Source organism: Gorilla gorilla, chromosome 5 (assembly GCF_029281585.2).
Source record: "Gorilla gorilla gorilla isolate KB3781 chromosome 5, NHGRI_mGorGor1-v2.1_pri, whole genome shotgun sequence".
NCBI classification, from domain to species: domain Eukaryota; kingdom Metazoa; phylum Chordata; class Mammalia; order Primates; family Hominidae; genus Gorilla; species Gorilla gorilla.
The window spans coordinates 53047622-53058137 of NC_073229.2; the positions used below are offsets into that span (position 1 = coordinate 53047622).

General features: G+C 53.6%; 1 protein-coding gene across 9 annotated transcripts in view; it reads left to right on the forward strand.

Annotated features, from left to right (window-relative positions):
* ZNF76 (zinc finger protein 76) overlaps nucleotides 1-8812 on the forward strand; it is a 37138-nt gene extending 28326 nt beyond the window's left edge. For 5 of the 9 annotated variants that reach the window (XM_063707556.1, XM_055390246.2, XM_031011944.3 and 2 more), the window contains 9 exons: nucleotides 473-672; nucleotides 3088-3204; nucleotides 3463-3538; nucleotides 4100-4225; nucleotides 4380-4559; nucleotides 5377-5610; nucleotides 5704-5867; nucleotides 7279-7392; nucleotides 7969-8812. In XM_063707556.1, coding sequence (XP_063563626.1) covers nucleotides 473-672; nucleotides 3088-3204; nucleotides 3463-3538; nucleotides 4100-4225; nucleotides 4380-4559; nucleotides 5377-5610; nucleotides 5704-5867; nucleotides 7279-7392; nucleotides 7969-8073 — 1316 coding nt within the window. In that variant the 3' untranslated portion in view covers nucleotides 8074-8812. Of the gene's footprint in view, nucleotides 1-472; nucleotides 673-3087; nucleotides 3205-3462; nucleotides 3539-4099; nucleotides 4226-4379; nucleotides 4560-5376; nucleotides 5611-5703; nucleotides 5868-6573; nucleotides 6739-7278; nucleotides 7393-7968 lie in introns of all 9 variants that reach the window. The other 4 variants (XM_055390243.2, XM_004043868.4, XM_031011941.3 and 1 more) reach the window with 1 other exon arrangement.
* Nucleotides 8813-10516: the final 1704 nt, after the last annotated feature.

Sequence of the window (10516 nt, forward strand, 5' to 3'; positions counted from 1 at the left end):
GAAAGACAGGGCTGGTGCACTCTGGGTTTGAGTGTCAGGGTGAGGATTTTGGTCTTTATCCTGAGACCAGTGGGAAGCATTTAAACTGTTTAGGCAGTTAAGTGACATGGTCACATTTGTGTCCCGCAGAGATCCCTCTGGATGTTGTGCTGCCTGGAGGGAACTAGAGGGGGGTGAGGAGCGACTGGTCAGGAGGCTATTGTGGTCATCTAAGCCAAAATGATGATGGGCCCCTGTCAGGTCCTCAAGGAGCTTGTGAGTTCCCATTTAGTGTACCATAGGAGACCTCATCCTTAGGTGAGACAGCCGCAGAAGGAGGGCCAGCAAGAGTGAATCACAAAGTGAAGGGCCATGAGAAATTGGATGTTGAAACCCTCCTTGGTATATGTATCTCTCATTAACTTAAAGCTAGGGTCCCAGCTGTATCTCTTCCCCTTGTGTGGCATCAGGGCTAACCGCGTGTTCCCTGCAGAAGGCTATGACCCCAGCACCCTGGAAGCCGTCCAACTGGAAGATGGCTCCACTGCCTACATTCAGCACCCTGTGGCTGTGCCATCGGACAGCACCATCTTGGCCGTACAGACAGAGGTGGGCTTGGAGGACCTGGCAGCAGAGGATGATGAGGGCTTCAGTGCAGACACAGTGGTGGCCCTGGAGCAGTATGCCAGCAAGGTGAGCACGCACAGCGTGACACGGTCTGTCACTCTAGACAACCAGGCCTGGCCTGTGCACTGCCTCTTGGCCCTGCCAGAACTTCACGTCTCAAGAGGACAAGGGCAGCCCTGTGCTTGGACACCATGTGGGATATTCCCTTTGCCCCTCCACCCCAGCTCCCCCAACTCACCTGTCATACATCATTGTCTAGGGCGTGCAACACAGCCTGGCCTGGCCGCTGACAGCTGTTTACGCTCACTTTTGTTTACGCTGTCTTTGCAGAGGGAAAGCTGCCATAAGAAACAGTGGCATCCTTATGCTGGGGAGTTAGGCCCAGCTTCACTTTGGCTGCTGTAGTAATCCTCTGCACTAGCTGGGAAAGCCCTGCCAGCGACTTGTATTAGCTTTCTAGTCCACTGAGGTAATTGTATTTATTTCTTCTCTGTGACTCAGTCATTTGGAAAATTAACCTCAGTGGGCTATGACAAGGGCATGTGCAACAGAACAGCTGGGATTCCTGGATTATGAGGCCCACACAGTAGCTCAGCTGGAAAGGAAAAGGGTCCTGGCTCTGCAAATACCAGTCAGTCCAAGTTCTTTCTGCCGAAACCATAGTCCTGCATGTGGGGAAAAGGGTACGGACATCTCTGAGCTTTCCAAACCAGGGTGTTCCCTTCCTGGAATGACTGCAGAGCCTCAGGCTGGATGTGCCAGGGCTTCCTGCACGTTCCTTCCTTCCAGCAGTTTTACCCGAAGATGGGGGAGGTTTTTTATTTATAATGAAACCAGTGTGACTGAATGATGGAGGAAAAAAGGAAGTCCTCATGTCTTTTCAAAATGAAGCACAGGCCGGGTGCAGAGGCTCACGCCTGTAATCCCAGCACTTTGGGAGGCTGAGGCAGGTGGATCGCTTGAGTCCAGGAGTTTGAGACCAGTCTGGGCAACATGGCGAAACCTCATCTCTACGAAAAAATACAAAAACAAATTAGCTGGGCATGGTGGTGCGCACCTGTGGTCCCAGCTACTGGGAAGCGGAGGTGGGAGGATCAGGAGGCGGTGATTGCAATGAGCTGAGATTGTCCCACTGCACTCCAGCCTGGGCAACAGAGGGAGACCCTATCTAAAAAAAAAAAAAAAAAGGCACAAAACTTTACAGCAGGCTACATTCACTCCCACCCCGGTTCCCTGAGGTATATCTTAGAGACCAAATTTGAGACTCGATGTTGATGTAAAGAGAAGTGGGTTTTATTTAAATCATGAGCCCTGAGATCTATGCTTGCTCTACCTCTACCTAGTCCAAACTTGGGTGAGTCCCTCCTCTCCTAGACCTCAGCTTATTCCTAATATGATGAGATGGGACCAGATGATCTCAGAGGTCACTTCCATCCCTGATGTCCCTTGATTCCCGTGATTACCCCAGGAGCTAGTGAGACGTGGAATGAAATCCAAGTGCCTGTGTGGGTTAGCCCGCCAAGCAGGTCAGGCCACCTCTGACCCTACCCTCTACCCAGAAGCTGTTTAAGTGTCCGTGAAGCTCTCAGCTGCTTGAGCCTCTGAGCTGGAGCCTAACTAGACAGACCTTGCCATGAATTTGGCCTCACCCCTCTGTCCCCTGCTCACTGTAACTTGTAGAGTTCAGTTTCAGGAGCTCCTGGAAAGACCAGAGTGTGATTCTGAAGCATTCTAGAAAGAAAGACTAAGGGACAGTCCCACCAGGACCCTGCCCAGGAAAGCAGAAGAGCAATAAGGGCTCCCTGCATCCAGAGGCTGGTGTGAGATGGGTGGCTTTAGCAATCTCCCAGAAGAGGAGACAAAAGGGGAGGACTTGTCAGCTGGGTGCTGTCATTAGAGCTGACATTTCTGGTGGAAACTGCAGCACTCCCCTGGGTGCTTCTGGTCGTGGCCACCTCACTCTGGGCCCCATGTCGTATCAGATGAACCTAGGTGAGCTCATCTCCACAGCAAGCCCCCTTGTTTATGTACTTTTAAGCACTAGTTTCGTGCCAGGAGGAAGGGGACCCCTCCCATCAGAAGATGGAGGTCTTGAGAGTTGCAGGCTCCTAGGTGTGTGTGTTTAGAAGAAGGGTTTCTGGCACTTGGTCCAGTTCAAGCATGGCCATTCAGACAATCTCTCTTTTCACCTTACCTAGCTGTCTATGTGATAGCCTTTCTTCAATAGCCGTCACAGCCACTATGACCTGTAGGTCTCCCTTTATCCCATCAGAGATGGGTGGTGACTCCCCATGCCCACCCTGTTTCTTCTGTAGCATGCCCCAGCATCTGTTCCTTGTTCGTCTAGTTATGTTCTTCTGCCCCAGAGGCCCCTGACAGGTTTAACCCTGCCTGTTGGGTCTTAAGCTGCCAGCAGGGCCCTGTGTCCCACCTTCTTCACTGGGGAGAATACATATAGGGATCTCAAGACTTTTCCCCCAGGTTCTTCATGACAGCCAGATTCCCCATAATGGAAAAGGGCAGCAAGTTGGAGACAGAGCATTCCGCTGTGGCTACAAGGGCTGTGGGCGTCTCTACACCACCGCTCATCACTTAAAGGTAAGGTTGCTGGCAGACAGCCGTCAGCTCTGCAGTCTTCCCTTCCAGGCTGTAATTCTACCTTTCTGCTTTGATTGGAATTGGTCCCTGCCCTCAAGTTGCTGGAGGGGAGAAATGAGGGTACACAGGAATGCCAGCACAGAGCGCTTGACACACATGAATGGTACAGGAGGGAAGAGAATCAGGGTCCTAAAGAAAACCAAAGAGCCCTGGTCATACCCTTGCTCCTCTGAATTATGTGATTGCTTGTCCTCACAGGTGCATGAACGAGCTCATACAGGTGACCGTCCATACAGATGTGACTTCCCCAGCTGTGGAAAGGCCTTTGCCACAGGTAACCTGCCTGGTGGGCTGCTTCCAGTTGAGGGTGGAGGGTTCTAGTTCTGTTTGGGACCTCTTTGAAGGGAACCCAACACCAGGCTGCTTTCCTGGAGAAACTACCGTCAGAGTACTCTGACTTGCAGGGTGCTCTCTCTGGAGGAAACCTTGTTACGGGAGTGAAAGGCAGCATGGTTCAGGCCAGCAGAAGGAGCCTGGAGGGTTGGTGGAGAGACCCAGCCTCTTGTGTCAGCTCTGATGCCAACCAGCTGTGGATTATTGGGTGGGCCATTGCATCTCTCTGGGCTTATTTTCCCCTCTGTGAAACTAGTACCTTTAGCCATGAGTTCTCTAAGTTTCTTTTCATGTTCATGTTCTGGTATGGCTCCAACTGCCCCTGGAGAGGGAAGCAGGGCAGAGTGGGCTTTTCCAGCCCCTGCCCAGGGCAGGGGTGGGATGGAGGCAGACATGGGCTTCTTGAGCCAAAGGAGGTGGAGAGCCTGTGCATGAGGTGGACGGTGGAGGATGAGACCCCACTGGGTGCTCATCTCACCCCCTCCCTGCCACATATGGACAGGCTATGGACTGAAGAGCCACGTTCGTACCCACACTGGTGAGAAACCATACAAGTGCCCAGAGGAGCTATGCAGCAAGGCCTTCAAGACCTCAGGAGACCTGCAGAAGCATGTCCGTACCCACACTGGTATGCTGGGCCCTGCCCACTCCAACTCCATTCCCTGGGCAAAAGGAATTCAGCTTGCCTTTCAGACTTAGACCTGGAGCCCAGTGCCATCCCCAGCTTGCTCCAGCATGGCCCTCTTTCCCACACCCCTCCTCACATCCCACCATTTGCATAGGTGAACGCCCGTTCCGGTGCCCTTTTGAGGGCTGTGGCCGCTCCTTCACCACGTCTAACATCCGCAAGGTACATGTGCGCACCCACACAGGCGAGAGGCCCTACACCTGCCCGGAGCCCCACTGTGGCCGCGGCTTCACCAGCGCCACCAACTATAAGAATCACGTGCGCATCCACACAGGTGGGCTAGCTGGCATGCGAGGACTACCCTCACTCAGGCCCCAACCCCTCTACTGTAGGCTTCCCATCTAAGACACATTCCCAACTCCCAGCGCAGAACCCTTCTGTGCCAGCCATTCCAGGCTGGTCTGGGGGTAGGGTATCCCCAGAACAACTCTGCTTGCAGTGAGTAATTCCTCAATTTCCAGTTAGGTCCAATCTGAAAGGTATTGCCAGTCCTCTCTGGGGTCCCTCAGCTCCCTACCACCCCTCTATACCCACCCTGAATTCTCCAACTCTGACTGAACTCCTGAAAAGAGGCCAGGGTCAGGAATGATGGGGAAGAAGTAGAGTGAACTGTCACCTTCAACTCCTCACCTTATCCGCCGTCCATGACTCCTGTGTATCCTCACCCTCCCCAGTGTTATGCCCCTCATCCAGCTTTCTGTGTTGTGTCTCAGCATGTGTGTCCCCTCTTTCCCATCACAACTGATACTTCAGTCATCCTTGCCTCTTGCCTCTGCTGTTCACCATTCTCAACCTCCCACCCTCAACCTTATAAGCCCCAGTGCCTCCTACCAGCCCCTTCACTAGCCCCAGCCTTGCCCTGTCCCCCGTTTCCTTTCCGCCTTATCTCTGGATTCAGTGGTTCAACACCCGTGTCCTCTCTGTGTTCCACTGGCCATCTTCCCCAACCCTGTCCATTCAGAGTCTCAGGTCTCAGTCCCTCTCCCTCCCTCTGGCTCTCCCTTCACCAACCCTGTCCCTCACCCCCTGTCCCCTTAGTTTCCCCCTTGCCAGCCCCAGTTCCCACCCCCCTCACAGCCCAGTGTCCCCAGGGGAGAAGCCATACGTTTGCACGGTGCCAGGCTGCGGAAAACGCTTCACCGAGTACTCGAGCTTGTATAAGCACCACGTGGTGCACACACACTGCAAGCCCTACACCTGCAGCACCTGCGGCAAGACCTACCGGCAGACCTCCACCTTGGCCATGCACAAGCGCAGTGCCCACGGCGAGCTGGAGGCCACGGAGGAGAGCGAGCAGGCCCTCTATGAGCAGCAGCAACTTGAGGGTAAGGGGAGTGGGCAGAGGGTGAGAGTGGGGACAAGCCAGGCCTCCCCATGGCATCTGGTAGCAGATGTCAGCCTTGGCTGTCCTCTCCCAGCCGCCTCTGCAGCCGAGGAGAGCCCGCCACCCAAACAACCCCGGATAGCTTACCTTTCGGAGGTGAAGGAAGAGAGTGATGACATCCCAGCCCAGGTGGCGATGGTGACTGAAGAAGATGGGGCCCCCCAGGTGGCTCTGATCACTCAGGATGGTGCCCAGCAGGTACAGGCCCTGGAGGGCAGAGGTGCCATACTAGCTGGCACTCTCCACTCTCTCTGGGGACTCTGGGAGCCCTGAAGTTCTGACAGCCCCACTGCCGCCCAGCTTCTTGTTTAAGTTTTATAGACTTCAGAGGCTGAGGCTGAGGAGACCACATCTTGCAGCACAGCCTCTCCTCCTCCTGTGCTTCCAGCTCAGTCTCTGGGGCTTCTGGAGCACAGTTAGTAGTTTCTCTCTTTACTTGGAGGCTGACACGTCTTGTTCATCTGAACAGGACATAGGATGTCCTTCTCAAGAGAGGCATGTTCATATAGCAGACAAAACATGGTATGGGGTCTGAAAGCCTGGGGTCTGGTCCTACTAGTGTACTAGCCAGCTATATAACCTGACCCTTGTCCGTACCCTTGCTAGAAAGTACATCTGTGCTTTCTAGAGTTGTTAGGACACAATCAGGTGGCGACCCTGAGCTGGATACAACAGGGCCCAGAGGCAAAGTGGTGATAAATAGAAGTAGTCAGTGGAATTCTTCTAGTGTGGCCTCTCTTTGCAACCTTGGACACATTTTGTTTGCCTGTCACCCATCCGTTCCACCACTGTGACATGAAACTAATAAGCTGACCTTGTCTGGGAGAGCAGGTATATCTTCCTTAGGGACTTTCAGACAACCCTCCACTGACACTGCCAGCTCATCTTCCCCTCCTGTTGGCAGGTCAGCCTGTCCCCGGAAGACCTGCAGGCCCTGGGGAGTGCCATCAGTATGGTCACCCAGCACGGCAGCACCACCCTCACCATCCCCAGTCATGATGCCGACCTGGCCACATCTGGCACACACACATTCACCATGGTCAGCGCCGATGGCACCCAGACGCAGCCCGTATGACCAGGCGGTTTGCTTGGGGTTTCTTATTTTGTCATTCCTTTCCATGGGGCGGGCATTAAAGTGCAGCCTAAACTAGTCAAGTCTTCTTACCAGGACAAAGATTCCCCACAAAAGAAGGGGTCTTCCCCACAGTTCCTGGGCCATGAGCAGCTCTTATCTTTAAAAGCAGTTGAATGGAGGTCAAGAGACACTTTCTAAATCTCAATTCAACCCTGATTTGTTGTGCAACCTTAGGCAAATCACTTTTCCATGGACTTCTGTCCATTTTCAAGTGAGGGAATTAAAATATCTCTGGAATTTTTTACAGCTCTGTCCTTCTGTGATTCAAAATCCCTAAATTAAATTGGGCTGTAAGTTGGGAGGAAACCCAGCCTTACTTAGCTCTGAGCCTCAGGCTAATTAATCTGACCCATACGGTTTTATCCATTCTCTTCTGGGTTGTTCCCAGCACCTTAATTGGAGGGATGTTTATTTGGATTGTGGGGAGGGAGAGTATACTGCAGGTGGAATGGAAGACCTCCTTTTGTCTTTCAGGTCACAATCATTACCTCTGGGGCTGTGGTGGCTGAGGACTCAAGTGTAGCATCTCTTCGTCATCAACAGGTGGCACTGTTGGCCACAGCCAACGGAACGCACATTGCAGTGCAGGTGAATAGAGATCTGGGAGGACAGGGGATCCCACGGCCAGAGAAGTCAACAAGGAATAAAGGGGAATTAGATGAGGATCTTGAAGAGAAGGGCATCTAACTCAAAAAGAGCCCATTTCAGAGGACAGATCCCTTTCCTCCTGCATCCATGCATCTGTCTCAGGCTCGCTCTTGGCTGAGGCAGAATGTTGAAGCCTCTTCTGGCCTTCAGGATAACTCCCATGGCAGTCCACCTGTGGTCCAAGCCCTTCATCATTTTGTGTCTCTGTTTCTTCATCTGGAAATGAAGGAGGCTGACGTAGATGATCACCACGGTTCTCTTCAGCCAGTCCTTCCTCCGTGAGCAAGCTGGTCTCTCTGACCCTGGCTATTCCAGGGCCCCCTGGCCATGCCTAGCCTAATAGGACTCTTCATCCGTGAACTTCATGTTTATTGGAGCCCTACTAAGTGCTCAGCGTGTGGCACTGGGTAGATGGGGGAGAGTCAAAAAAAAAAAAGTAGGCCACATATTACTAACACTGGAATCTAGCAGGGAGGGTCTCACTGTCTCCTTCCTTCTGCACCCCCTTCCCCACAGCTGGAGGAACAGCAGACCTTAGAGGAGGCCATCAGTGTGGCCACTGCGGCCATGCAGCAAGGGGCCGTGACCCTGGAGACAACAGTGTCGGAGAGTGGCTGCTGAGTCCAAGAGGGCTGGGTCCCACACCATGCTGGAGGAAGTGCCATCTGCATGGCCACTCTTGCCCCCAAGGGCCCAGGCTGTGGCTGACACATAGAAGGTGGCCACATAGGTCTCTGGGGTGAGAAGACAGCAAGAAAACTGCCTAACTGAAGGGAATGGAGGCCCTGCCCAAGAGGGGGGCCGGGCAGCTGGAATCAGGGGAGTGCATCATCCCTCGGGAGCTGACAACAGCCAGGCTACACCAGGGCACCCGCCTCTCAAAATCAGCTGGGCACCCACTGTCCTCCTAAAGAACACCCTTCTGGCCCTCAGTCTGTTCCCCTTCTCAGGTAGAGATTGGGACTGCTATGGGGACTGGCCCTGTAGGGTTGAGCCACAGACAGCTCTTCAGCCCAGTAGCAGTGGAGCAGGCCCTGTCCTGCCCTCCCAGCAATAATCACCTCCCTGGAGGCCAGCTGAGATGCCTGGCTACTTGGCACCAGGGACTTCCTGACACCACAGTCAATTAATTCCTCAGGGGCCTGTGGCTGGAGAAAAGGTGCCCAGCCCCCACCACTCCTCAGCTGCCCCCCAACCTCTCTATGGCAGAGAGGCAGGGAGTGGCCCTGTACATAGACTGCTGGGGATTGGGTTTGATTTGTTTTGTTTTTTTTTTTAATTCCATTTTGATAATTTTTTTCCTGCTCTGGGTGGTGGTGGCACATGGATGAATGAGTATTTAATAAAAGTTCCAAATTTCCACTTGGGTCCCTCCATCCTTTCAGCTCTAGGCCCGGGTGGCAGGGTTGGTCAAGTCAGGCTATCAGCCCTGTCTCCCTGGCACAAACCCCACTCAGCCTTGGTGCCAGAGTGGTGGGGCTGGCCTGCCAGGGACACAGGTGGGAAGGAAGCCCAGTATAAGATAAATCCCTGAGGAGCTGCTGGTGGCTTCTTGCCCACAGCTGAGCAGGTGGGCTCCAGGGTAGCCAAACAGGACCAGGGTGACCGCTGCTTCCAGGCTCTGGCTGAATCTCAGGCCTCATGTGATTGAGCTGGGGGACTCTTTTCCTTCCTTTTCTTGTGAAATGTAGTCAGAGCCCCTCCAACCCTGCCACCCCCAAATCACACAGTCAGCTTCTCCAAGAGGGCAAAGCCCCAGGTTAGAGTGAGGCTGGGGACACCTTTGCCAAGGTTACTGAGATTCAAGGAGCAGAGTCTGATGCCTCTGGAGCTGAAGTCTTGGCTCTATTACCCGGCTCTGGGGGTGCCCACCTAGGTGTCTAGGACTGTGCTGTGGGATTTCAAAGCCACAATCAGACCCCACTGAAAAGTGAGTTGGTGAGACCAGATTAGCTCCAGCGGGAAGAAGGGATACAGGGGAAGGCACTTGATGGGAAGAAGCTCTGGGTTTGACTCTGCCTACACAGGAACATTGCAGGGATTGGAGGTGCCTCTTTTCCTCTCTCTGCTGTGATGGATATGCCCCAACCCCTTCCTGCCTCCTAGGATTGGAACCCCCTCCTCTGATCCAGGCATCCTCTCCCAGGATGCCTAGAAAGCTCCCATTTACTCTTGCCACCAGCTCCTTGGGAAGAGAGGGGCGGGGGCATGCTTCCAGGCAGGAGGTATTCCCAGCACCTTACTTGGAGGGATTTTTATTTGGTTTAGGGGGTAGAGGGAGGTGTCTTAGAATTGGCCTGAGCAGATGTCTTCAACATCTGTGACCACCATTCCTGGTGTGGGCGTGTCCCAGTCCTTTTGGACACTGGATCTGAAGAAAGGAAGCACTGACATGGAGGGCCCTGAATCCCAAGCCTGCTGCTGCTGGGACCCTTAAAGTTGAGGTGCACCACAAGGCTCACCCCCACGTGTTTCAGAAAGTTTCCAGTGTCTTCAGGGCTACTGGGGCTAGAGTGGGCAGTGCTCTGAGTACCGTTTAGAGCCAGTGCTGAGGGGATAGGGAGCCAGCAAGTTGAGTGCCACATCCTGACCTGGAGAGGTGCCCTGGCCCATTTCCTTCTCCAGCTTTGTGATGTTGCCTTTGTTTCCTTCCACTTGGATGGAGTCCCACCACCATGGTAATGTTAAGTAGCACCAAAAGCTCTACCCAGAGCCTACTATGTGCTTTACGTCCATTCTCAGACATTCTTACAACACGGAGGCATTTTTCCTGCTTTACAAACGAGGAAACTGCTCAAGGAGGTTAAGTAACTTACCCAAGGCCTCCTATGTTGAACTAGGACTGGACCTTTACTCTGTCTGACTCCAATATCAGGATGAGCTTGCTTTTTCCCTCAGCAAGCTGCCTCTGGGAGCCCTGGAAGGCTCCAGAAGCCTCCGGGTCTGAGGAGGCTTCTAAAAGGGCCTCACATGCCCCGGGAGCCACGTGGATACAGAACGAGGGTTCCCGCTCTCAGAGAGTTGGTCCCCAGTTCCCATGCAGGGAAGTGGAGCCTCTGAGCAC